Source organism: Balaenoptera physalus (genome assembly GCF_965194825.1).
Source record: "Balaenoptera physalus genome assembly, chromosome: 18".
Taxonomy (NCBI): domain Eukaryota; kingdom Metazoa; phylum Chordata; class Mammalia; order Artiodactyla; family Balaenopteridae; genus Balaenoptera; species Balaenoptera physalus.
Window position 1 is genome coordinate 11,992,066 of NC_138899.1, and position 27,712 is coordinate 12,019,777.

Genomic DNA, 27,712 nt, shown 5'->3' on the forward strand with positions numbered 1-27,712 from the left:
CCATATGTCCATTCTCTACATCTGTGTCTCAACTTCTGCCCTGCAAACTGGCTCATCTGTACCATTTTTCTAGGTTCCACATACATGCATTAATATATGATATTTGTTTTTCTCTTTCTGACTTACTTCACTCTGTATGACAGTCTGTAGATCCATCCATGTCTCAACAAATGACTCAATTTCGTTCCTTTTTATGGCTGAGTAATATTCCATTGTATATATGTACCACATCTTCTTTAACCATTCGTCTGTTGATGGGCATTTAGGTTGCTTCCATGACCTGGCTATTGTAAATAGTGCTGCAATGAACATTCGGGTGCATGTGTCTTTTTGAATTACGGTTTTCTCTGGGTATATGCCCAGTAGTGGGATTGCTGGGTCATATGGTAATTCTATTTTTAGTTTTTTAAGGAACCTCCATATTGTTCTCCAGAGTGGCTGTATCAATTTACATTCCCACCAACAGTGCAAGAGGGTTCCCTTTTCTCCACACCCTCTCCAGCATTTGTTGTTTGTAGATTTTCTGATGATCCTCATTCTAACAGGAGTGAGGTGATACCTCATTGTAGTTTTGATTTGCATTTCTCTAATAATTAGTGATGTTGAGCAGCTTTTCATGTGCTTCGTGGCCGTCTGTATGTCTTCTTTGGAGAAATGTCTATTTAGGTCTTCTGCCCATTTTTGGATTGGGGTGTTTGTTTCTTTGATATTGAGCTGAATGAGCTGTTTATATATTTTGGAGATTAATCCTTTGTCCGTTGATTCATTTGCAAATATTTTCTCCCATTCTGAGGGTTGTCTTTTCGTCTTGTTTATGGTTTCCTTTGCTGTGCAAAAGCTTTGAAGTTTCATTAGGTCCCACTTGTTTATTTTTGTTTTTATTTCCATTACTCTAGGAGGTGGATCAAAAAAGATCTTGCTGTGATTTATGTCAAAGAGTGTTCTTCCTATGTTTTCCTCTAAGAGTTTTATAGTGTCCAGTCTTATATTTAGGTCTCTAATCCATTTTGAGTTTATTTTTGTGTATGGTGTTAGGGAGTATTCTAATTTCATTCTTTTACATGTAGCTGTCCAGTTTTCCCAGCACCACTTATTGAAGAGACTGTCTTTTCTCCATTGTATATCTTTGCCTCCTTTGTCATAGATTAGTTGACCATAGGTGCGTGGGTTAATCTCTGGGCTTTCTATCTTGTTCCATTGATCTATGTTTCTGTTTTTGTGCCAGTACCATATTGTCTTGATTACTGTAGCTTTGTAGTATAGTCTGAAGTCAGGGAGTCTGATTCCTCCAGCTCCATTTTTTTGCCTCAAGACTGCTTTGGCTATTCGGGGTCTTTTGTGTCTCCATACAAATTTTAAGATGATTTGTTCTAGCTCCGTAAAAAATGCCATTGGTAATTTGATAGGGATTGCATTGAATCTGTAGATTGCTTTGGGTAGTATACTCATTTTCACTATGTTGATTCTTCCAATCCAAGAACATGGTATATCTCTCCATCTGTTGGTATCATCTTTAATTTCTTTCATCAGTGTCTTATAGTTTTCTGCATACAGGTCTTTTGTCTCCCTAGGTAGGTTTATTCCTAGGTATTTTATTCTTTTTGTTGCAATGGTAAATGGGAGTGTTTCCATAATTTCTCTTTCAGATTTTTCATCATTAGTGTATAGGAATGCAAGAGATTTCTGTGCATTAATTTTGTATCCTGCAACTTTACCATATTCATTAATTAGCTCTAGCAGTTTTCTGGTGGCAGTTTTAGGATTCTCTATGTATAGTATCATGTCATCCGCAAACAGTGGCAGTTTTACTTCCTCTTTTCCAATTTGTATTCCTTTTATTTCTTTTTCTTCTCTGATTGCCGTGGCTAGGACTTCCAGAACTATGTTGAATAATAGTGGTGAGAGTGGACATCCTTGTCTCGTTCCTGATCTTAGAGGAAATGCTTTCAGTTTTTCACCATTGAGAATGATGTTTGCTGTGGGTTTGTCATATATGGCCTTTATTATGTTGAGGTAGGTTCCCTCTATGCCCACTTTCTGGAGAGTTTTTATCATAAATGGGTGTTGAATTTTGTCAAAAGCTTTTTCTGCATCTATTGAGATGATCATATGGTTTTTATCCTTCAGTTTGTTAATATGGTGTATCACATTGATTGATTTGCATATATTGAAGAATCCTTGCATCCCTGGGTTGATTTGTTTTTAATAGCTTCCAGTTTTCTAGAAGATTCTCCATCTTTTCATTTAATTTCTTGACAATATTAGTTATATTTATTTTAATGTTCATTCCGATCACTTAGATAGCTCCTATGAGTATATTTTTTTGTATATTTCTTCTCTTGGTTTTCTGTCAAGTCTTGCATTCTTGTATGCCTAGTTATATTCTATAAGTTCTATTTCACTATACCTGGTTATTTTTTTTATTGAGGGCCTTACATTGTTTATGAAAAAAATGTAGAGGTGGTTTGAGACTCTAAATGATGGTATCTACCTCAGAAAGGATTTATGTTTACTTCTGGCACAGAGCAAGGCTAGGACAGAACATCATCTTAAGCTAATTTATTGAGCTGATTTGAAGCTAGACTTAATCCTTGTGAGATTTAGGCTATTTCTGATTCACCCTTATTCTTAGGATATAGTGCATTTGTGGTCCCAATCAAAAGTTTGGATTGTTGCCAGAATTTCTCTTCCTTAGAGGGCACTGAAATCTAAACTTTGCCCGCCTGGCCCTGTGAAAGTGCCAAACCTCTGTTTTGCTCTTTTGCCACTAAATTGTCTCTTCCAAATTAGCAATTGCCTCAAGAAGAAAAGCAGCTCCAAATGCCAGGTTCACCTCTCTTGGCTTCTCTTTCTTCTGGATCTTGGCTCTACAAATTGCCTTGCTAGTTCTCTGACAACTTCCAACACATGGGATTTTTTTCTTCTTTATTAATTCATCTAGTAATTAATTTGTCTGACTTTTCTAGTCATTCTTAATGGCAGATTGTTCTGAAATAACCTAGTGAGCCATTGCCAGAAGCAGAATTCTACATATATTCTAATGAAAAATGTTATTATGTCACACCTACATTCCTATAACTTACTTTTCTCACTTATCCTTATGTGAACCATGTATAGCTTTAATAAACATGTCAATATTAATTTACACATTAACTTAAAATCACTACATAGAATTTATACCATTCTAAGAGCAAATCATAATTTTTTAGACAAACTTATAATTGGACATGTCAACTGTTTCTATCTTTTCCCTATTATAAACAGCAATATGATGCTCATCTTCATATACACATTCCTAAGTAGTTGTAATTATTCCCCAATTATAATATCTTGAAATAAAATATTTATTTTATTTGAAATAAAAATTTTAAAGTATGACTATTTTAAGGTTTTTGTTATATTACTAAAGATCCCTCTAGGAAAATCAAACCAATTTACACTTCCACCAGCAGTGTGTAAATGCCAGTTTCCTTATATTTTTAAGCACTTTCTAAAGGTTGGAATTTTAATTTTTAAACTCACCTGTGTCTGATATAAATTAGTATTTATTATATGATTCATCTATTTTCCCATACCAGGGACACTCTTGGGATTACAAGAGAGAGAAACTAAACTTGGACCCTGACCTTACTTCTGACCTCATGATTCTTCATAGATACTCTATGACTCTCTTTTTATTATGAAGGTTTATTGGTAAAGTTCCCAGAAGGCCTGAATCCTCCATGTGGAAATTGGCCTCCTCGTGTTCTCACCAGTTATATGTGTATTTTGGACCCTGCCTTTGTCTTTAACTACAATCGAGTATTATGGACTTATTTAAAATACATAGTCCAGGATAGCTCCTTGGTCTCAACTCTACCTCTCCATGTGGTGTGGCTATAGTTTCCTTTTCCTTCTTCCTGTACTTCCCTGAACTTGTCCTGCTTGAACTCCATTCAGTGGTCTGACCACTCACCCAACTCACCGAGGTCACTCATCCAGATCAGGGGTCAACAGACCACGGCCCTGGGGACAAATCTGGCCTGCCAGCTGCGTTTGTAAACATTTCCTTGAACACATCACCCTAGGTTGTATGCATATTATCCGTGCTGCTCGGCTGACACAACAGTGGAACTAAGTAACTGTGGCCGAGGTCGTATGGTCCACAGACCTACAATATCGACCATTCGGCCCTTTACAGGAAAAGTCTGCTCAACCACTGATCCACATACCTTTGTAAGAAGAGTCTGAACTTAGTAAGAGATCTCCCCGCTACTAGATTAAGCGGCTGTACAGAGCAAACCTCCAATCCCCCCGCTCCAGCGGGCATAGGACTCCTGTCTGCTCAGTGTCATTTTATTTAGGGTACAGTTTCCCCCAACCCGTGCCTTGAAACTGTCCTCTGTCCCTGGATTCTGATCTGAATCTGACTGAGTTGTTACCTCTTATGATTTAGGACCTGGATCATGTGTAGACTTTGGGCTCAATAGGCATAGAGGATGAAAGTGTATGAAACGCACACCTACAGAGAGAAGCATAGCATTTGTGTGGCACACTGGCCTGGACAGAGGAGGGTGCTCTGCACCAGAGGCCGCTGGTCTGGGGCTCTGGGTGCCTTGGCACTGCCCAGAGGCTAGTACCTTCGGGCATGGACAGCTGCCAAACTGATGTGCCGCCGCCCAACACTTAGGAGGCTGTTGGTACAAAAAGGCCAGAAAATGGAGTGAAAAGCTAACCACTAGTATGTCCTCTGTATCTGTGAGGGTGCTTCGTTTATGTTATGTTCACTAGTTCCTTGTATTTTATAGATTCCACATATGTGATATCATACAGCATTTAACTTTTTCTGGCTGACTTATTTCACTGAACATCATGCCCTCCAAGTCCATCCATGTTGCTGTGAATGGTAAAATTTCGTTCTTTTTTTATGACTGACTAGTACTCCATTGTGTGTGTGTGTGTGTGTGTGTACATATATATGTGTACGTATACACACGCACCACATCTTCTTTATCCATCCTTCTGTTGATGGACACGTAGGTTGTTGCTATCACTTGGCTACTGTAAATATGCCGCTATGAACATTGGGGTGCAAGTACCTTTTCAAATGAGTGTTTTTGGTTTTTTTTGGATATATACCCAGGAGTGGAATTGCTGGGTCATAAGGTAGTTCTATTTTTAAAACTTAACATTTAGATATAGATTTAACATTTAGATGTAGCTGGGCTGTGAAAAGCCACATCTAGACTTGACAAAGAGGAATGCATATTATCCAGAGTGTCTGGACTAGGAAATGGACGGGCTAACTAGAAGGTACTTGGGCTGACCTGCTTTGGGGAAGAGGTAAGTACGTGGATGGATAAGCACAGGTTGGCTGTACCATGCTGGGGGGCAGTACAGAAGAAATTATATGTATGGAAAAAGAGAATACGTGTGTGTGTGCACAAGTGTGTGTGTGTGTGTGTGTGTGTGTGCACAAGTGTATGTATGTGTGTATATGTGCGCATGCGTGCTTGTGGTGGTCAGTCAAGGGGTGGAATGTATCAGGCCAGGAGTCTTTTTTCCGTTGGGAAACTGCCCCTTCCATGTTGCATGCTTTGTGGATTGGACTCTGAGTCTCCTTGCCCTCTGGTCACAAGAATGCACATGCACTAATTTGTGTTCCTCCACTAGATGTGGCCTAGGGACACTGGGTAAGAGAAAGTCACTCTCTCTGGGGTTGCAAAGACTATATAGAGTGACTCTTGTCGTCACACAGAGAGGACTCATATGTGCATGAAGGCATGCGGAGGTCAGCAGGGGTGACAGACATAGAAAGACAGAGTTCTGATTTTATCATTGACCCCACCCTCCTGGATTTATCCATGCCTGATTGAGCCAAGCTTGGGTTTCCGTCACTGAGCTAAAATTTCCCCTTTTTGCTATGGAGGTTTGAGCTAGATTTTTGTCACTTGTTATCCAAGGATCTCTGACTAATAGTATCACTAACATAGCTTCTTAGGAAAGCAAATAAATCTGGGCCGGAAAATCAAGGTATGGGACTACATGCTTATCTTTTTGCAGGTGAAGTCTTGATGACAGGGTAGTGTAAGGCCAGTATTTTCATGAGGATTCCAAGTATACTTGGTTCTGTGCGTTTTGGAACCAAGGCCCGCAACCAATGCCTGCAACTCATAGGCACATTTTATCTTTGTGTGGTTATACAATGTTCCTTAAGCACATAATTCCCTAGATCTGCTTGAAGTGAAAATGAAAATCATTTTCTACAATTTATCTTCTGTGTCAGAAAACAGAGCCAAGGGCTTTTAAGAACTGGTGCTGCAGTTCCGTGACTGTAGGATGAATGACATCACCCTTCTGGGGATGATTTCATTTATGCCCTTTCTGAATACTCTGAAAGCAAACCCAGCCTTGGGAGAGAGGGAAATACACACACACAGCGCTTGATGAGTCTTTGTATACGGAAGCCTCTGTAAGCTGATTGGCAAGGTCAAGCAGCCACTATTCAGAGGGTGACAAGCTCTGTTATCTGGCTCTCTGCCAGGCAAAATTGCACATGAGAATTTTTCTAGTGAGGCTGTTCCAGTGAGTCCTTCTGAAGAGACTAAGCTTCCCTGTTGTGAGCCCCTAGAACTGTCACGCCAGGAACACACAACAGAAAGTCCCCTGGTCCGCTGTGGGCTCAGACTCCAACCCTCCTGGTGAACTGCACCTCCAAGTGCAGTGATACTCATGGTGAAGGAGGAACTAAAAAGAAAAACAGACCGTATTAAAGCACAACCTTTTGGCTGAAATGAGTGCTTACTACTTTTATTGAAATCCCTGCAAAATATACTGAACTTTTTTCTCTGGTAGGTATTGCCATGTATTCCAGATGATTTCTTCTAATTAGAAATATTTTACCAAGCAAACACCTACCTCTGCTCTCAGTTGTCCAGTGATTGGAGATGAGTGCTCTGGTTTCTCTGCAGGATAAAGTTTAGGGACTACGCCCAAGGAAATATGAAGCAATGCTTCTGAGCAGAAATGTGAAACGCGAAGTGTGTAGAAAGGCCATGGGAGAAAAAGGAAGTTCTTGTTCATGGAGCTAAGCCTGGAGGAGCTAGTTAAAGTGGGTGACCAGAAGTGCATTTACAGTGAGAAGGGTGTGTTATGGGCTGAATCGTGTCCCCTGACCCCATTCATATGTTAAAATCTTGATCTGAAGTATCTTAGAATGTGACTGTATTTGGAGATAGAGTCTTTAAAGAGATAATTAACATGAAGGCATTAGGGTGAACCCTAATCAAATATGATGAGCGTTCTTATAAGGAGAGGAGAACAGGACATATACACACAGACATACACAGACACATAGGGAAGATCATGTATGGACACAGGGAGAAAATGACCAGCCACAAGCCAAGTAGAGAGGCCTCAGAAGAAACCAATCCTGCTGACACCTTGATCTTGGACTTCTAGCTTCCAAAAGACTGTGAGGAAATAAATTTTTGTTGTTTAAGTCACCTAGTCTGTGGTACTTTGTAATGGCATCCCTAGGAAACAAAGGCAGATTGATTTAGAGTGATATTGCTGTGAGGGCTTGCCCTCTGGGCCTCGCACCCACAGAATGATACGTCATTTGCACCATTCTTCAATGGTAGCTGGATCTTTTCCTAGGGCTTTAGCATATATTTTCTTGCTGTCACGTCATCCAACTGTGACTAGACATGCTTCTTTATACTGGTCTTAATTATCTGTCTTCCTCTTTTGTGTCTTCACCTGCTTACATGTGTAGAAATTTGTTAAGCCTTCTGTTAGGTACTTATCCAAGCTACTCATATTTCTCTTTAAAGTTCGCCATGTAAGTCCCTTTCTTTAATCTGTAAATTTAAATTGCTAATGTGCTACTTGTCTAGCTGTTCTTTATAAAGTGGCATTTGGGGGTGTTTATCTTTTCAACTCAGGAGAAGTGAAGGGACTGATTGTTGAATTCTTGTTTTCGGCTGAGCTTTTCGAGCTCTGCTGAGACTATGAGCTGGCTTAGGGGAAGTCAAACACAAGGGTTCTATATTTGGAGGGGTATGCAAACGTCCTTTGTGGTCCCAAATATATGTGAGAGCACAATGCATTGCCCAATTCGTGTCTTTAAGTCAACACAAAAGACAAAGAGGGTCAGGGGATGAAAATAATTCCGTGGGTTAGTAAGCATCTCCATGGAGACCAGGAAATGCATAATCTCTATGGAGACCCTCAAAATCTCTCCTTCTGAAATTATAGTAGTGTATGATCTGTTGTAACTGTAATTGAGAGTGGAGGGAAAGTGACAAGAGGAAGAGGATGAGAGGATAATCCTCTTCTTTCCTTAGTGGAAATTATGGCTAGTGTGGCTCTAATCTTAATCAATTGGTATTGTAAGATTCTGAAATTAGGATTCTGGGAGACCATGTCACCAAGGGTGGGATGAGGCACGTGAGGACCCAGTTTTTTATATGCCCAGCGCTGAAGTAGATGTCTGACATAAGTCGGCGTTCAAGAAATGTGTTAATATCTGAATGAATGTAATGAACAATTGGGCAGGATCTCATCATTAGCTCAGGCCCTGTCAATCATCTCTGCTCTGCTAAAACAAAGGGAGAGGGTTACTGTCAGGGCCATACTGGGTACTGTCTGCATATGACTGAGCGCAGCCAGTAACTCCTGTTTGTTTCTCTTTTCTCTTTCAAGGAGAATGCTGCTCAATTGTATAAATATGGTCAAAGGAGGAAATGAAGTTTAGTTGTGGTGAGGAGATAAACAGGGTATAGGGAAACAGACCAGCTAATGAATGCAAGTCACTGTGTCCAGATAAATCCCATCCTATTGTAACCTACGTGTTCTTAGCCTCACTAGCCTCTGGATACAAAATGGCATTCTGAATACTTTTTATGCCCAGATTATTATGGTTCAATGCCCCCCGTGGCTCCTTTGTTGGAAATTAGCCCACTGCAAAGTGGGCCCAAGGGTTCTTTTGAGTTTCCTATGGTAGTGCCTTAGATCAGTGCCCAGACATTTCTGTCCACTTGTCCTGTTTCTTCCTCATCTTGCTGCCATGTTATTGGCCTGACGGCTGACCCTAAGGAGAGACCTCTTAGCATGATGGTCTCTATTGGATGACTACTGATTAAAAAAATCATCTTTAATTCCAGACATAGCCACTGTTAAGTCTTGGTGTATATATAGATACTTCCAGGTTTTTCTTTATTTATTTACACATAAAATTATATATATGTATGTAAGTGATATATATTTAAATATAACTTCATGCATATGAAGTAGCTTGAGATCAGACTATACATACTGCTTTGTACCCTGCATTTCCTTAATATATAATGAAAATATTTTTCCATGTTACTAAATATTGAAGTACATCATTTTAAATGACTGTATGAATACATTATCATTTAAGTAACAATCTCTGTTAGACTTTTAATCTGTTCCCAGTTTTCCCATGACCATAAATATCACCGCATCACATCTTTTTATATCCATTCTTCTGCACTTCTCGGTTGTTTCCTTAGGGTATGTTATTGTAAGTAAAATTCCTGGGTTGAAGATGATGAACTTTTAATATTCATGCTCTTGCCTGTTTTGCCGTCCATCTCTTTAGGTACCCATTTTTTTGGTACACAACATTTACACAAGCTGGTGAGCTCTTAAGGATCAGGGTTCATGCTTTTTTTTAACTTTGCATCTGCCATATTCTCTTCATAGTACTTGAGGGTGGCAGGGCTTCAGGACTCAGTGAAGACAGTGCACCAGTGACAACCATGAAGGTATCTGAAAGTATCCTGGAGGATGCCGCAGAAAAACATGCATATTTCCAAAGGGAAAGCAGGGATTGCGTTTTAGCACCTCGCTCCTTGTCTGATCCAGAGCACACGAGGGCACTCTGAATAGTGACACTTCATAGAATAAACACTCTTTACTTTGGTGGAGGACTTTTTAGGTTCTTCCAATAGTCTGCGAACTCTCAGGGGCTCATTTTTGTATGTCCAACCTTGCCCAGCCGTGGTGCAACGAGGGCATTCATGGGCATCAATGAGATGCCAGGGTCCTAGCAACCTGGGATGCAGCAGATCACTTCAGTGGCTGCCACTGTTTGTCGTTGTAAATAAAATACTACTTTCTGGAGGCAGCACTGACTCATTCCTTCTTATTTCTTTCCTCTGCAGTTGGAGGAGAAGTGGCTAAAAGGTGGAGGCAGCCGAAAGAGCGGGAGAGGGCCAGGGGAAAGTCTAGACACGGTTTCCTTCCATTGTCTTCCCTTCCTCCTTGCCCCTCCCTCCCCCATTTTCCCTTCTCGTGGGTGGACGCCCCCGCCTTGGTCCGGAGCCCAGAGATGGTGGGGTTCAGCCCCCTCACTTTTAGCTAAGTTTACAGCTCCTAGCGTTCCAAGCCGGGTGTTTTCCAGTAGCCAAAGCACCGGGAGTTAACAGCTCTCGGCCTCTCCCCTACGGCTTTCCTCCTTGGGTTGGCTGGAAACTTCCCCCAGACACCGAAGAAGCTCCGCCCTGGTAGTTTTGAACCGGCCACTGGCTGAGGCTCCGCTGGGCACTCTCCCTCCCGCGGTCCCCCTGCCCGAGGCTCTGCCCTCTGGGAGGTCGCCTGGAGCCCGTTGCCCCGGGGCCAGGCGGAGAGGGGTGGGCTGGCGTGGAGGGCAGGAGGGAGACGGTAGAGTAAGAGTTGGTACTCACCGCGCCCTCACCGCCCAGACCCGCTGGGCGCCCCACCGGCCCGTACTTGGGGGGCGGGATGGGCACGTGGCCCACCCCCGGCTCGGACCGGTCCCCGCGCTCCACTCGCCGGGGGTCGCCTCAGCTGAGGCCCCCTCCCCGCACCCGCCCGCGCGTCCACCTCCCCGCTCCGTTCCGCCCCGCCCCGGCGGCTGCGAGGCGGTGCAGCCCGCAGGAGACGCGCGGACCTCCACCCGCTCCGGCAGGCGGCGGCGCAGGCGGCTGCGGCCTAGGGCGCCGGGCGGCCGCGAGCCTCCTCCCCCTCCCGGAAGCGCGGGGCGGGGTCCCCGGCCGGGCCGCGGGGGCGGGCGCGGGGGCCGGGCCGGGGCGGGGCGCGCTCCGGGCTCGGCGCTCGCGGGCTCGGCCGGCTGTGCCCGTCCACTCCGACTCCAGGCGGCCAGCGCTCGGGCCCAGGCCGCCAGGTTCTAGCCGAGCAGCAGCAGCAGCAGCAGCGGTAGCGGCGGCAGCTCGCGGGGAGACCCCGCGCTCCTCGCAACCCCTCCCCAGTGCGGTGCATGGAGACGAGGCCCGCCGCTCGCCCCTGAGCCCGCCGCCCGGCCCGGGACCCGCGGGGGCTGGGGTGGCCTTGGGCTCCGGCCGGCCCCGCCGCCCGAGGGCTGCGCGCGGCCCGCGGGCCTCGTCGCCCGCGCGGATCGCCGCGGCCCGGCCGTCCCGTCCCAGGAAGTGGCCGTCCTGACCGCCATGGCTCACTCCCCGGTGCAGTCGGGCCTGCCCGGCATGCAGGTAGGCAGGGACCGGGCCGCCGAGGGGAGGGAGGGATGCGCGGGCCGGGGCGGAAGCGGGGAACTTGGCGGTGTAAACACGGCCCCTCCCCCACGCTGCACCTTCCGGGGTCGCGCCGGCCTCCCGCGTCGTGCTCGCAGCACCCGGGGTGCCCTGCCCGGCGGCCGCTGGGGCGTGTGTGCAGGGGCCTGGGGGCCGCGGCCCGGAGGCGGGCCTCGCCGGCCGGGAGTCGCGGTGGTCGGGGGGGTGGGTGGGATGTGGGGCTGCCGGCCGCTGCGCCCTCCTCGCTTCCCTCTCCCCCCCCGGGGCCTCCCGAGCCGCAGGCCCCGCGCCGGCCCATTCCCGGGGAGAAGTGATGTGGGGAAATGCCCTGGGAGGCCCGACTCGCTCTCAGGGCCCCGGCGCGGGCGGGGGGCGGTGGAGGCCCCGGTTCCCCTCGGCGAGGGGGCGGTAAAGTTTAGGGGCGGGGGAGGGCCTCGGGCGCGCCACGGCTCGTCCCGGGCCTGGAGGGCGGAGGAGGCAGGGTGGGGTGGAGGAAGGTGCCACCGCCAGCTCCACTTCCAGCGCGTCTGTTCCGCGCGTTTCCTCCCGGTGCAGATGGAGGGGAAAGTGTGAGCCTTCAACCCTTCTGGAAGAAGGAATCGATGGCACAGCATACACTCGAGTGTGGATCCCGGAACCCAGGGCTTTGGCTTGGAGTCTTGATTGGATGCAGCTGAGTCCCTTCCCAGTAACCCTCTCCGTTGCCACTTTGTGGCCTCTTGGCCTCTCAGTGACTTTTTTTGGAGTGGGGTAAAGGGGGAGAAGTTGAATTCCAAATTTACAGGGATGCTTTAAGGTTTTTCGCCATCGGGGACTGTTTTTAGCCCTTTGAAAGATAAAACCACCGTCCTTGGCTAATTTGTAATGTTTGTAAGCGTGTAAATGGGGGCAAAATGTTTGGCATTTAAATCTGACGGTAGAGTTAGGGAATGTCTTTAAAGTTTGGCTCTCCCAGGCTAGCCGAGCAAGGGAGCAGAGGAGCTTTAAGAAAACAAACACAAGTATCCCAGTGGACTATTTATTTTATAGCCTTCTACGGGCTCATTTTCTTCCCCCCCCCCCCCTCACCCTTGAGGGCTGCGAAGTGCGGTATTCGGACCTGGACTCCATAGGAGCCGGGAATCTGCCCCCTCCTTAAAGAGAGAGCATTTCTCTCTTTCTCTCCCTCTAAATCTGAAAAAGAAAACTCGATTTCATTGTTCAAGTTTGATATGTAGAAAAATAATAACACAAAGTTACCAGAATTTTAGCCTCTTTAAAAAAAAATGTTGTAACAGTTAACATTAATAACTTGACGGTGCTTGAAGAAAACTGTCTTTGAATCTCATGTAAAGAGCTGTTAAACTCAACACGCATTTAAAACCTAAGCTTCTGCTGACCGCTAGGTAAAAATCAGATGTGGTTTCTTGGTATTTCCTAAAAATTCCTGCTTTGGTTTGGTTTGGTTTGGTTTGAATTTAGAGACAGGAAGGCAGGGTGAACTGGGTAAAAAATTATTTCTGACCAGCAGGGCAAGAAGGGCCTCTTGTAATGATTAAAAAATACGTTTGCTGTGTACTTTCTTTAGACAGACTCTTATGCTGTTAATCAGGTTGTAATCTAGCACACTTGCCTCACTTAGAGCTTACCATGGAGGTATTCAGCTTTTGTGGAAAGCGAATCAGTTTAAAAAGGTACTTAAAGCCTCGCTGGCTGGTGCCCTGGAGTCAGTATCAGATGGTCACCAGGTGGTGTCTAGTCTCAACACTTTTTTTGTTCTCCCCTTTTAATTTTTTTCTTCAAGAGTGTGGGCCAGAATTCTTAAGTCTTGGGAAAAGAAGGTACATTTCTTTTAATAATTTGGCCTCCCAAATGTATTTCCTAGGTGGTGTTACAAGGGAACTGTTTCTATTGTGCTTCCTCAGTGTAAAGGCTGATAAATTTTTGTTGGGTTGAAACAACCAAATTTTCAGCTGTTACAGTTTTAGGGGCATGAAGGTGGCCTCTGACAGAGTCACCCCTGTATTTAAGTGCATCTACACACTGTATGATGATTGTTTTTAGTGTGCCATTTGGGGAAGAACATTCCTTCCCTCTCCCTTCCACTCCAAAAGAAAAACAACCAGCACATTTATTTCCTACTTTGAATCGGCAGCTGCTGCTGCCCAGGGAGGCCTTCCTCAGAGTTGTTGTGGAGGATTAAATTAAAGGCACACCTGCCTCGGACTGCTCTCCAGGCTAAAACAGGAGGAAAGGAGTACTAACCCTCCTGTGCTGTGTCCTGATACATCCCATAACCTCCCTTTTTTCCTCTCTCATCTCCTGATGAGGGTTCATAAGGCGTTGGCTTAAAAATTTCAGAAAGACAGCAGAGTGAATTCAGGCAGCCTAGGCAAAGATGCTTAAAAAATAAACCTGAATTGACAGAATAATTTCAGTGAAAACATCATTTTCATTGTCTTGCAAATCATTTTTATGCCTCTTGATTCTTATTGGTACTGCTTGAGGCATAGGTGTAATGTATGCCATTTTCTAGATGTGGAAACCAGCAGAGACTGAACTGACCAAGGTGAGATAGTGCCTTATGTGGCAAAGTTGTGATTGGAAACCAGGTCTTTCCTGCCCTCAAGACCTATTCTCTAACTCACCATGCTGTATTATTGCTTTATTATTACTCTAGCAAACAGTAGTGCTTATTTCATTCCAACTTGGGTTTGCTGAAGAAATTAAAATACGGTATTTTATTTGTTCAATCAGCAACCGTTATTGAACACTGTTGTGCCGGGTGCTTGGTGAGGGGTTGATGACTGTAAATCTGAGTGAGTTACGAGTGATCCTTTTTAATAACCTTTTCATGAAGGCTGCCAGGGGCCTTTCCTTTTTTTTTTTTTTTTTAAACCTCCCACACCCCAGTTTCATATTAGCATGGGGGAAGAAAATAGAAATCATGAACTGAATGTAGTAACTACGAATAGACATAAATTAGGTTGAGTTGTGGATTTAACTACCCCCTGTCCTTCGCTGAACATTTGTTGCTTCTCTCGATTTAATTCAGCTTCAGCTGGAGGCGGCAGCATCCATCAGCTTTTAGTTGCGTAAGTTGTAATTTAAAAAGAATTAGATTTTGGTTTATAAGTTTCTATAATGGAATTTTATCAGTCACTTTAAACCCTTTCTGGACCGTGACCCATGTAAGAAATATATTTTACATCAAGACCTGAAAGTAAAGGTTTCAGAAGACAGTCCTCATCCTCACTACTTGTGATGTACTGTTGTGTGATGCATTTTATTAAGAAGAAAAACAAAGAGCTGTTGCAAAACTAAATTGATTTCACAGCTGACTGAATTATACTAATTTGATATGTAACATGTATGACAGGGCCTGAGTTAGTTTAGCATGTTTTGAGGATATCATACATGTAAGATATTCTCATATTTGAAAGTACAGACCGTTTACAGGAATAGCTGGAAAACGCAAAGTCTCTACGTATTAACATCATTTTTGCGTTTCTCTGGCTGCTTGGAGAAACCTTTGCTGAGAATGCCCCTCTGTGTGGGGAGAGAGAGAAACGTTTAATGGCCAGTTTGGGTGAGTTGGGAACTTTTCACCAGTGCTCTTGCTTACCCTGGGGAAACCTGTGTGCTCTGGAAATCTGGGAAGTGAAGACAAACAGAAGGACAGCTGCATTTAATCTTGCCTTAAGTGCTCTCGTACTTTTGGCCTCCGCGTGTGTGGACGTTCAGGGTATTTGTGAGGTGGAGGCCCTGAAGGCACCTCCAGGGCCAGGCTGACCCGTAGAATGTGGTCCAGCGTTGGCCTGGACGAGCCGCGTCCTTGCGGCACATTTCTGCAGCAGCCGCGGCAGGTGTAGGTGAGACCCTCCTTCTGGCCGGTGCTCAGGAGGTCATAGGCCTAGCGGGGGCCGACTGGGGTGCCCTCCCCGAGAAGGTTCAGATGAGCGGGGGAGGGGGGCGCAGAGAGCAGGGCGCGGGGTGCGAGAGCAGAGCGGACTCGCGGCGCCCAGCCGGGGCCCTGGAGCTGGAGGGGCGGCAGCCGGGGAGGGGGCCCGCGTTCCCCGCCGCCTGGGGCGGCGCACGTGGTGGGCCAAGGTGGAAGGATGCTGGGAGCGCTGGCTGCGGCTCGGAAGGCGGCGGTGGCTCTCTGGGCGAGAGGCCCCCGGGATAGCGAGAGGAGGAGGCTGAAGGGTGGGAGGGTCTCGTGTCCGCCCGCAGCGCAGGTGGACCTTTCAGCAAGGTTGCCTCAAACCTTGTAATGTGAACTCTTAGCCAACATTTTATAGTCTTTATCACTCTCCACGCGCCTTGCTTTTGACCTTTTCCCATGCTCTATGCTATGAGGAAAATAAAGACACATTCTGTTGTTGTTAGTAGCCTATATTTAAGGTTTTTTTTTTTTTAAATACCCATTTCAAGATTTCATAGTCCCTCTTCTCTATCACCAAAATTTAACAGTGTTAAGAATTTGTTTTGCTTAAAGTCAGTTTTGGAGGGGGAGGGTTGTCAGAAGATTATGAAAAGAAAACAACTTGGAGGAGTCCAGGGCATTTTGGTTCTAATCCCGTATCAGGGAACGTTCTTGATAGCATTTCACATACAACCAGTGACCTTCAAGTAGAACTTGGTCAGATTAGATTTTTCTAGGCTGCTAACGTAGCACAGTGTCCCGGCGGAGGGTAGTTAAACAGGTAAGTGGCATTGTTGCTTTCTTGTTCCTTTTTGTAATTTTTGTGGTCATCTTTGAGTTCACTGTTCTGGCGTGTGGAGCAGAGTTTACTTATTTGATGCGACTTGACACAGCTTTTGAGTTGAACAGTTTTTCTAGGACTTTGGTACGAGACGCGGCGTGAGGAGTTCCTGAAGAAATGAGCCTGTCGGTAGTTGTTGCTTCTTCCTAGTGTATTTTACAGTCACACTGAGGCCAGGGTCCAGGAGCCTGAGGATCTTTGGGCCGCTCTGCTCTCTTTTCGGGTGATTTCTCCCTGTGATTCAGAATTGCCTGCTCGGAAACTCCATACCTACAGGAAATGGACCACACCCAACCCAGTCCTGCTGTGGCTTTTTTTGGTGCTTGGGCTCAGCGTTGTTATCATTAATGGAATCTCGTGGCGGGTATGAGCGCAGGAAATAGAAGTCAACTCTGTTATCCCTCTATTGCCCCTCAGAGTCAAGCACTGTCATCCGACTGACTGGTCGTTTCCCTGCCGTAACTCCTGTTTTTGCAGTGCAATACCTTTCAAACTCTCAGTGCTCAGTGCTTTGAGAAGGAGAAAAGCAGAGCTGTTACAGCACCTGGCTCCTGGGGTGGATGCCGAGTTTCCTAATCCTAAATGGTTCCCTGGTTTCCAAGATTTAGAGGAGGGAAAATAAGATGAGATGTACCTTTGCTTGGGACAAAGTATAAAGCATCCCGGTTGTGGGTTACAAAGGCACTTGGTGTGCACGCCCCTGGGGATGGCACTGTCCACTTACAGACCTTCCATTATATTTTCAGGAGGGTCTTGGTCAGTAGAAGGAGCCCTGTTGGTATCCGAATACATTGTGGGAACTTTTCGAGTTTTACATTAATGCTTACCAAATACGTAGCCCGTATTTATCTTCCCACTAAGTCTCTTCCTGTTTTTAAAAAGACTTTCTGGCCCTAAGATTTGAAAGGACCGTGTAGGTCCAAATCCTTTGTCTTATGTTAATTACTTAGAATTTTTGTTTAGTTTTTATTTGAAAAGTTATGCACGTGGTAAGGGTTGTTGGGAGAGAGCAGTTCCTTGCCCTTGGCTTCCATTTCCTTCCCTCACCCCCTCCCAAGGCAGCCCCTTCCATCCTCTTTGCTGGCAGTTGTTGTTGTTACTTCTTTGTTCACAAAGAGCATTTAAAAATCGCTGTTTCTTTTTTCCCTAGTTTCAGGCGTTGTCAGTAGACTTTGGACCCTGAAGATGAGGATTTAGTTCTCGTGTCCTTGCCTCCTTCCCTCCCGTGTCCCTCCCCTCCCTGTGCCCAGCGCACTTACGTTGGTGACTTCAGTTAGATTCGTGTGTACGTTAACGTGACTGTGGAAACACTAAGCCCAGCCAGCCATGAGTAAACCAGGATTACTTTTCAAATCTTATTTGGAAGTTTTTTTTTTTTTGGGAAATGTAATTGTCTTAGTCTGTTTGGGCCCCTGTGACAAAATACTGTAGACTGAGTGGCTTAAACAACAAACATTTCTCACAATTTTGAAGGCTGGGAAGCCCAAGATCAAGGCTCTGGCAGATTTTGTGTCTTTTGAGGGCCTGCTTCTGGCTGTGTTCTCACAGGGCAAAGGGGCAGGGGGTGCTCTGGTGGGGGGGGGGTGTCTCCTTATTAAGGGCAGCAGTCCCAATCCTGAGGGCGCCACCTTCATGACTTGATCACCTCCATCACATTGAGGGTTGGGTCTCACCATATGATTTTGGGGAGGGGGCATAAACATTTAGCCTGTAGCAGCACTTGTAACTTATTCAACCCCCAAACCCACTGCCAGTTGTTGAAATCTCCTCTTGGGAATGTCAGGTGAAGCACACAGGCTATCTGTCCCTTTCACTCCTCTGGAGGGAGACTGCTTCCTGTGAGCCTCCTAACCTGTATCGCTGGCATCCCCTCTGCCATCCCTTGTCCTCCTTGCCTTCATCCTCGGGATTCCTTGGGCTGCTCTCTCGGGATGGCTTGTTTTCTGTGTCTCCTGCCATCTTTCTTGGTTTCCATGACTGTGTTGGTGGAGCCTATCTTGTAGTGGCCTTCCTGTGAATAGGGTGCATGGGAGATAGGTTTTTTTGAGGTCTTGGATATCTGCAAGTTTCTTATTTTTGCCTTTCCCCTCGATTGATATTTTGGCATGGTGTTTAGTCATGGGGTGGAAATTATTTCCTTCAGAATTGTGACAGCAGCTCCACTGTGTTTTAGCTTGCAGTGTTGCTGTTGAGGAATGCAACGCCACACCGATACCGGAATCTATGCATGCAAGCTGTTTCATTTTTCCTGAATTTCATAGGATCTGAATTTTTTCTTTGTAATCTGAAGTTTCATCATGATGTGTCTTGATGTGGGTCTCCTCTTATTTTTTGTGGCAGGTACTTCATAGGCCCTTAATCAGACAACTCAGGTCTTTTTGTTGAATTGTTTCTTTGATTCCCTTTCCTCTCCCATTTCCTATGTTCACTCTTTCTTAAACTCTTTATTATTTGGATGCTGGACCTTCTGGACTGGTCCTCAAGTATTCTTACCCTTTGAAACCTGTTTTCCATCTCTTTGTTTTTTTTTCCTTGGCTTTCTGGGAGATTGTCTCAACTTTATCTTCCAGCTCTTCCAAAGAGTATTTCATTTCTGCTCTCGTTTTTTAAATTGTGAGGGCTCTTTTTGATTCTCTGAATGTTGTTGCTTTCTTGTTTCAGTTGACATATCTGCTCTCATCTCCCTGAGTATGTTAATTGTAGTTATGTTGTTTTTGCCCTCGGAATAGATTCTCTTCCTCCACGGCCCCTTTGCCCCCCTGTTGGTTTTGGTCTCTATGTTTTGTGGTAGAGGCCACCCTCGAATGTCCACTCATATTTCAGCGTAGGGGGCAGGCTGATTGGAAGTCTGAACCCTGACTGGGGCTTTTTTAACCCCAGTGATGTAGGTGCTCCTAGCGGGCATGAGAGGTGAGGAAGGGCTGATGTCAGTTGCGTATCGCGTTTTATACATCGTGCCTCCCTGCAGAAGCCTTCCCGTGAGCCTTCGGCTGCTCCCGGTGGGCTGGTGGTTGTCCCCTCGTGGTCCCTACTCCCGCCTGAGGCTCGCTCTGGATGAGGAAAGGCGCTGAGGGCGGGCACAGTGCCCCGTGTAGTTTCACTCTTGCTCCCGAAACCCTCCATTTTCCTTTGCAGAGAATATGCTTTCAGTTTCCTTTCCTGGGGAGGCACGGGGCAGTTTCCTGGCCGTGGGCAGCGGGCAGGCCGTCTGGGCGTCCCACCGCTTCTGCAGGACTCGCAGTCACTGCTCTCCTGGGGATTCGGCAGGGTGGGTGCAGTTGATTCTCTGCTTTCCCTGCCTCGGGCTTAGCATTTGCCGTCTTCGCCATCTTTCTTTCCCCCACCCACTTTCCAGCTTCTGGAATTTTCTTGCTGCGGGTGTTCTCTCCCCTCCTGGTACGTGGAGGTTTAAAGCCTTTTTTAAGAAAACCCCCTTTATACTGTGATTTCAATGGGGTTTCAGGATTGACCAAAGTAGATCTTATGCTCAGCGTGCTCTCTACCTGGAAATCACGCTCTTCAATTTATGGATGAATGAATAGAATTTGAATTCCAAGGTCAGGACCGCCCGGTCCGTGGGGGCGGGGAGGGACTCCTGAGCCGCTTTCCTCTTCATCATTTGATGCCTTCTGGTTTCTCTCTGTAAGAAAAAGGCAGTGTGCACACACCCTCGTTTTTCCGTGTGTCTGTCTGTGACCTCCACCTCCCCGACTTGAATGCTTTCTTTCCCTCTGTCTCTCATTTTCTAGTCTCGGGATTCTGTGGGCACAGGACCGTTTTCAGGGCGCCCCACGGTATCTTGTTGGAGGAACATTTGCTTAAGTCGACTGATGTTTTGGGGGTGCAGCTTTGGTCCGGGATTGAGTGTAGGCTTCCTGGGAAGCTGGCAGCACCACCGCCAGGGTGGGTCAGGTGCCCGTGGGGGGACCCAGTCTGCACGTGTCTGGGGACGAGGCGCCTTGGACTCGGGAATCCCGCGCGTGGCTCAGTGCTGCCCCTCAAATGCTCGCGTTAGTGGATACGTGGCTCCAAGAGTGTGCTTCCTGCTTAGAACAGAGCACCTTTGGAGGTAGAAACATACAGTGGTAAACGAGTGGAAATGAAAAGTAATCCAGAACCTGGGGACTGGTTTTGGTCAGCAGCTGTTTTACGCACAGTTTCCCAGCATCACTTTAAAATCAAGTTCAGTGCGGTTGACTCATAGTCGTTAAATTGCTACCTGAACTCCTGGTGAACTGAGAACCTGCTGTAGAAAGGTCTTGTTTGAGCATTTCTTTCCCGGGTTTGATGCCCTTTCATTGTACCAAACATTTCTTGAGAGGTAATTTAAAAAGAAAACGATACGTAAGTACAAAGAATTGCTCAGTTCCTCAGCAGTTCCTACCAGGAGGCGGGTGGCTTTTTCCTTCTGCTGCACTGTGTTACCGGAATAGATAAGTGGGAAAAGCAAGTGGTCCTTTGGTGCTCCCATGTTGATGCCCTTAGTGGGAGCCTTGTAGGAAGGGAACTAAATTTTATTGCGCTCCTTCCAATGCAAGGAGGGAGGGAGGAGCAGCTTATGCCCTTGGCTAATCCTCGGGGCCTCTGCTGAGGGAAGGGCTGTTAGACCAGTTTTACAGATGAGAAAACTGAGGCTTAATGAAACTCGACCAAGGCTCCCGCCCTGAGAGCAGAGCCCCGACTCCCTGACTTTTGGTGCTGGCATTTGTGTTTTCCTCCTCCCTCCACCAGAGTGCCCCCGCCCCCCACGTGGCTGCTGTTTCCTTCACGACCAAATTGTGCATCCAGCTTCCCTGAGACCAGCCCAGTTCAGGGCTGGTCACTCATGGTATTTTGGTCACTTTTATTTCCACGATTTTGTTTTTTCACGTTTGAAGAAGACTTTGTTCATGTCCCAGTGTTATTCTTAATTGACTTCCTGGAATTCAGGATTGTGGGAGTGGGGGGAGGTGACCGGTCCCTGGTCTGTTTCTCGTTGTTGTCTCTGCTGAGCCCTCATGCTGCCCTTGGGGAGGGATGGCAGCCTTTGACTTCTGTTTGTTACCCCTCAGGTGTTGCCCAGGTTGTTTTGAACTGTGCAGAAATATTAACTGAAAAAAGTATACTGTAATCTAACAGTGCTTTTGAGATTTCAGCGTTTATGCTCATCGATCACCTGGAGGGCTTGGTGGAGTTTGCATTTCTAACAAGCTGCCAGGTGTGTGGCTGCCGCAGGGACCACACTTTGAGAACCGCTGCACTGCAAAATTAAAAATCCTTAAATCCCTGTTGCTCCCCCTGGGAGCACCGTACAGCGGTGCCCATTTGAAGAGCAGCTCAGTGCAAAGTCATGGAAAGTCATGGAAAGTCAGTGCTTGCAACTTAGGGCGTGTATTTCAGAGACTGACTTCGGAACCACAGGTCTAACTTTGAAAATTGAATAGGCTTTTTAATGGAAAGAATTGTTAGAATTTTTACTATGGTAGCATGTATTGCACACCTGTTAGGGGGCAGAGGAAGATGTGTGCTCCATGTCTTTTTGACTTTGGAACCTTATTTTTTAAGAAATGCATCTCTCAGAACTAGCCTTCATGGTTCTTTTGGAAAACCCTGAACCAGAACAGAAGCCCTGAGCCTGAAGCTCCTCCACAGCCTTGCCAGGATCATCTCTCAACTGTTTTCATCATGTCGCTCCCTGCTTAAAAACCTTTGGTGGCTTCCTGACCAAACATAAACTCCAGCTCAGAACTCAGGGCCTGGTGTTCCTACCCGGCTTCCTTGTGCGCTGCGTTCCCACCCCCTCGCCCCGCGGGAGAGCCTGCCTGCCCCGCAGGGTTGCCCCAGAGTCCTCTGCCCGGTAACCGCTGGTGAGCCGTTAGTATTTGTGTTCTGTTGCCTTTTTTTTCTTAATTGGATTGTACGGGCAGACCTTCAGGGAACGTCCCCACCGTCAGTCCGTCCAGCTCCCCCATGATGCGAGGCCCGTGAGGAACACCTGCTGGTGGAGGGAGGGGACAGCTAGGAAATGAGTGGCCTCCTCAGGGCAAAATCGATTTTCTTTTCTTGTAGTTGTTCTGCTTAGCACTTAACTGAAGATGTACATATGTCTCTGAACTGAGAATACTATTCCGGACCAATAGTCTTTTTAATGTTTGAGTTGTCAGAGATTTTGTGCTTTTATGTGTAAATAGTTGATTTGATTTTTAATTCAAAAAAATGATATCCGTATTTCTCTATTAGCAATCTTTTATTAGAGTGTACTGTGATTAGCTAGACTTTGATCTTACTGGACTTGCTTATTTGAGGATGGTTTTGGGAGGAGTAGGAGACCTTTTTTTTTTTTTTTAAGTGTGTTGTAATTTTTTTGCAGTTCGCTGTATGGCTTTTTCCAGTATAAGGGTAAATGGCGTATTAAGCAGACTTAGGGGATGGACTGTGTCTGGAAAGGTAGTTATGAGGTTTGGGCTCTCCTCTTTCCTTTGTTAATAAAGAACTTGAAGTGTTTGTAAAAACCCCTGTTTGTGTCATTCAGAATGCCTTCCTCCCAATTGTCTTCTTCAAGAAAAAATGAAGTGCTTACATGAAGTGAAACTGCTTGCGTTTCCTGGCCTGGTGACACAGGCTGCCTGTGTTTATCTGTGCAGCGGGCAGGATGTGATGGGATCTGTACACCTGACAGTGGTGGAGGTCTCAGGCCACCCTCCGCAGCGGGCCCGGGGCCATTACCGCCAGCAGCGCGAAGCTGTGGCCCTGGCTCTTGCCGGGTGGAACTCCATTTCCCCATACCGTGAAGCAGTCAGAGTTGAAAGTGATCTCATGGTTTAAAGTAGCTTTTAATGGAAAAGCAGTTTTCCCAGGGATCTACGTATTCTCTTTCTCTTGGATGAATTACTGCTTATGTGAAGCAAAATGCTTCTTGAGAGGAGACCTTCTCAGCCTTTCTCCCAGAATAAATAAATAAATATTCATATATGCGTGTGCATCAAAAATGTGTTATTTTTTTATTTCTCTTATATTTCCAAAAGGAACAAAACCCTCAAGGTCCTGAAAATTAATTGTTATGAAGGTGGTAAAATACTTTTAAGCCTTTTAATTAATTTATTTATTTTTATTTATTTATTTTTTTAAAGTTGCAATTTTTTTTTTTTTTAGATTTATTTATTTTTATTTATTTATCTTTGGCTGCATTGGGTCTTCGTTGCTGCTCGCGGGCTTTCTCTAGTTGCAGTGAGCGGGGGCTACTGTTCTTTGCGGTGCGCGGGCTTCTCATCGCGGTGGCTTCTCTTGTTGCGGAGCACGGGCTCTAGGCGCACGGGCTTCAGTAGTTGTGGCACGTGGGCTCAGTAGTTGTGGCTCGTGGGCTCTAGAGCACAGGCTCAGTAGTTGTGGCGCACGGGCTTAGTTGCTCCACGGCATGTGGGATCCTCCTAGACCAGGGCTCGAACCCGTGTCCCCTGCATTGGCAGGCGGATTCTTAACCACTGCGCCACCAGGGAAGTCCTTAAGCCTTTTTAAAATGGTAAAATTCTCAATGTTTTTATACCTAGCCTGTTGCATAGATTATTTCTTAATATGTTAGCTACAGCCACTAAATAAGGCTGTTTTTGAAATTCCACAAAAATGATCCCTCTCTCGATTCGTCCTTGTGCATCAGAGCAGCGGGGATCCCTATCGTTTCAGTTGGGGGCTGTGTGCCTCGAAGGCCTTTTGAGGGAGGGCTTCCGGGTGCTTGTCTGCTGCAGGGTTGGAGCCCCCTCCCCAGACTGGCCATGTTGTCTGCACATAGTCTTGTAAAAGACAGTGTGAAGTGGGGGTCTGAAGATGGGTGCAGAAATGGAAAAACACCCCTCAGTCCATCCACCACTAAACTGTTTTTAAAGCACAAGCATCTGTAATCCCATTACTTGAATAGAGCTGTTTTCCAGGCGTTGTTTCGTACATTGTTTTCCACTCAGAATTGGATGGTAAATATCACCCCCCATTTTCACGAAAGTTTCCTTGTGATGATTTTAATGGCATTTCTGACTCACCTCTTTGAGGTAAAGCATGCCCCATCCTTAGGACACGGAGTTCTAGCCAGAGCACATTCCTGTTTGGTTCTGCTGGTTAGATAGAATTACCTTGCTGCTTTCATTTTGCCTTTGGAGAAGGAAAAATTAGCCATCCTCCTCCTCCCACAACAGTGTTATTGGAAAGCACTGTGGTGGTTATTTCATGAGTGTTTGTAGGTGATTGCTTCACTTACATCAGTAAGCCAGACACTCACCAAGGGGTATTACGTATTCATGCTGGGCCCCTTGGCCCTGCAACAGTTGTGTCCTAAACAGAGGACCCTATGTGTGGATGGGGGCCCACAGAGACTCTGCGTGTGTACACACGCGTTCATGTGAGCATTAATTCAGAACCACAGGACCACTCCTTTCCGGACTCCTCTCTGCGGTGGATGGAACAAGTGGAACGATGGGAATCCTGCCTGGCTGGATTGTGTTCTTCAGATGAATATTTCGTATATGTGATCAACATTCCAGTTTTAAAATAGTTTATATCCTGCATGTCTCTTTTTAGTCTTTGATTTAGTGAAAAGTTGTAGAAGATGTAGAAATTCACGGGACAATAGCAGGTGCAAATACGGTGACTTAAAATTACTGCTGTGAATGAACATTCTGGCTCCCCGCACCAAGAGGATGGGTGTGCTTTTTACCCGTTTGATAGTGGATGCGTTCTGAGTGACGGGGCTGTAGTCACTGAAATCACACATACCGCGTGTACGCGTTTTCTTCCTGCCCAAGGCGCACATGTGAGCGAGGGTCTGTGGGCGGTGGTGGTGCCAGTGTTGACCACGGGCACCTGGCTTCGGGGACTGGGGCTCCGAATAGCCCCGCATCACTTCAGGTTTTCCTGCCACGTGGATTCAGATCAGTTTAGACCTCCCCTCCGAGGGAGTCATGAAAAACTCTTGGTTTTCAGAGACGTTGGGGATTTGGGTTTAGGGGCGTGGACCTGTGCTGCTGCCCTTCTACCATATATATTTAATGAATGGAAAAACTTAAGGAGAAATACAAGGCAATAGTATGAAAGTAGAGCATTACTGAACTTTTCTAGAACCGTTCTGCTTTTTTTCTTTATTCAAATTAAAGCAATTTTTTCTTTATTGTGTGACTGATTGCCTTTAGTTATTTAACTCTTACAAGAGTGATCATGGAAAGGGAAACTTGTTGCATAAAAGTGCAATGAAAGAAAAAGAGGACGTGTTGTCAGACTTCGTAAAGATCTTTGCTATTTTAAGCTGAAATACTAGGAAGTGATGTAGTCAGTGTGGCCATTTATTTTATAAAACAAAAAAAAATAATAAGGGATTTATTAATGTTTTTATTTGTAATCTATTTCCATGATCACCACTGTTACAGTTTGATGCAAAAAGAAGCAAATTTTTTCATGTGTCAGAAATAAAGTTTAAACTATGGGCAGTTCCCAAGTACATTTCAGATTTCACTTGTAAGTGTGTTGGTTAGAAGTCCCACACATTTTCTTACAGAAGTGAATTTATAAATGGTGATTAAGTTCTGAGGCTAACTTAGAAAAGCCTAACTGAACTATGACTTCCTGGTTCTGAAGGCAGGAAGCTAGTTAGTATAAGAGAGTTGGAGAAGAAGGAAGACTTGACTTTTCTTGGTGCAGAACTGGTCCCGTGCAACATTTCTGAGTTCAGATCGGTCTCTTGTACTGTGCTGCGCCTCACGGTTACCACCAGTACCTTTGTTCTTCATCCTTTAATGCCTTCCTGATACTGCAGCTCTGGCGTGAGTCCCTCTTTGCTACATTTCATTGAGAAGTTCTCAATGAAAATTCCTATTCTTCATTTTAAAATTGATTTTAGGTAGATGTTGGAAAAGCATTTATACTAGTTCATAAAAGTAGCAGTTTTAGAGGAAGAAAGAATGTGTGTTGATCTAAATAGATATCTAATAGGTAGAATATTAGGCAGTGAAAAATTGATGGCATGATACAGGAATGATGTTTAGGGCTGCAGAGGGATTTGCCATGTGTCGGACACTGTGCTGGCATTGGGATTAGGAAGATAAATGATAACCCCGTGCTCAGGAGGCTTACAGTCTAAGAGCAGAGGCACGTGTGTAAACATACTTTTCCTTGGGATAAATGCAGTTGTAGAAGGAAGCATAAGGCGCAGAAGAAACACAGAGGAAGGAGTAATTATATCGAGAGGTGGCAGTTTGAACCTCAATAAAGAAAATGATGCCTGAGCTCTTTTTTTATTTAAAAAGGCGGAAGGAATCCAGACAATAGAATGTTCAAAAGCTTGAGAGTTGTTTTTTTTTTTCTTTTTTTTTTTTAATAGCACAGAGTGTTTGGAAAAGTGCAAGGAATTCAGTTTTGCTGGACTTTAAAGAAAAAAGAGAACAAGAGAGTTGAAGTTGAAGAGGTAGTTGGGGACCAGCTCATAAAGGACAATGCTGAGTGGTTTGGGCTTTGGCCTGTTAGGTGATGCAAAATTCCCAGGAATGTTTGAAGTGGCAGAATGAGACCAATTTTGTTTTGAAAGTTTGGCACTTGGACTGGAGAGGGCAGAGGCTGGTCCCTCAGGTAGGAGAGCACTGATGTGGGACTGGACGGAGGCATTGGTGGCTGGATGGGATTCAAGAGGGAGCCCTGGGCAGAATGGGCCGGCTTGGCAGTGAGGGTGATGGAGGGAAGGATTCCTAAGATGGCCTCTAGGGATCTGACCTGGGTGTGTGGGTGAATGAATCATGGGGCCACCGATTGGCATAGATGATGAAGAACCTAGGCAGGTAAGGAGTTCTGTTCAGGTGACTGGAATGTAGGTGGAGGAAAGGAATAGGTGGTTACATGCCTGGGTCTGGAGCTTGGGGGAAGCGTGCAGGCTAGGGACCGAGGCTGGTGATTTACGAATTAGGTCATCAGGGGGTGGTTCGAAATATGAGAATGGGCGTGAGCACTATGGGGAGGGTGATTGGAAAGGGAGGAGCCCGAGTTCCAGATCTCACCGGCACCTGGGTGCTGCACCTCGCTTCACCTGTTCCTCACTGTGAGGCCTTCTACTCTGAACTCTTTTGTCACAGTGTCAGTGATTTCCACCCCTGGCCCCAGGGTGGGGGGATGGGCAGGGAGGGGCGCTGTGTGGCTGGTCTGTTATCAGTGGGAGCAGTTCATGAGCTGATTGTCCGGAAGTCGAGAGCAGCTTGCAGTTTCTTGGGTGCTGGGAGTTTTATTAGATAAGTCATATGCCAGAGTTCCAAATACCTAGTATGTACTTAATTTTGACCCTGACGCTCTTTAATGTGTAGTTTAATGAATGTCATGCCTGAAGTAATTATTTATTTATTTTTGGCTGTGTTGGGTCTTTGTTTCTGTGCGAGGGCTTTCTCTAGTTGCGGCGAGTGGAGGCCACTCTTCATCGCGGTGCGCGGGCCTCTCACTGTCGCAGCCTCT

The 27,712-nt window shown here is 45.8% G+C and overlaps 1 protein-coding gene across 1 annotated transcript in view; it reads left to right on the forward strand.

The window, feature by feature from the left end:
- Window positions 1-11,052: 11,052 nt before the first annotated feature.
- Window positions 11,053-27,712, forward strand: part of STK24 (serine/threonine kinase 24) — a 103,233-nt gene continuing 86,573 nt past the window's right edge. Inside the window, exon 1 of the mRNA XM_082434667.1 lies at window positions 11,053-11,477. Within this exon, the coding sequence (XP_082290793.1) occupies window positions 11,436-11,477 (42 nt within the window). The 5' untranslated portion in view covers window positions 11,053-11,435. The remainder of the gene's footprint in view (window positions 11,478-27,712) is intronic.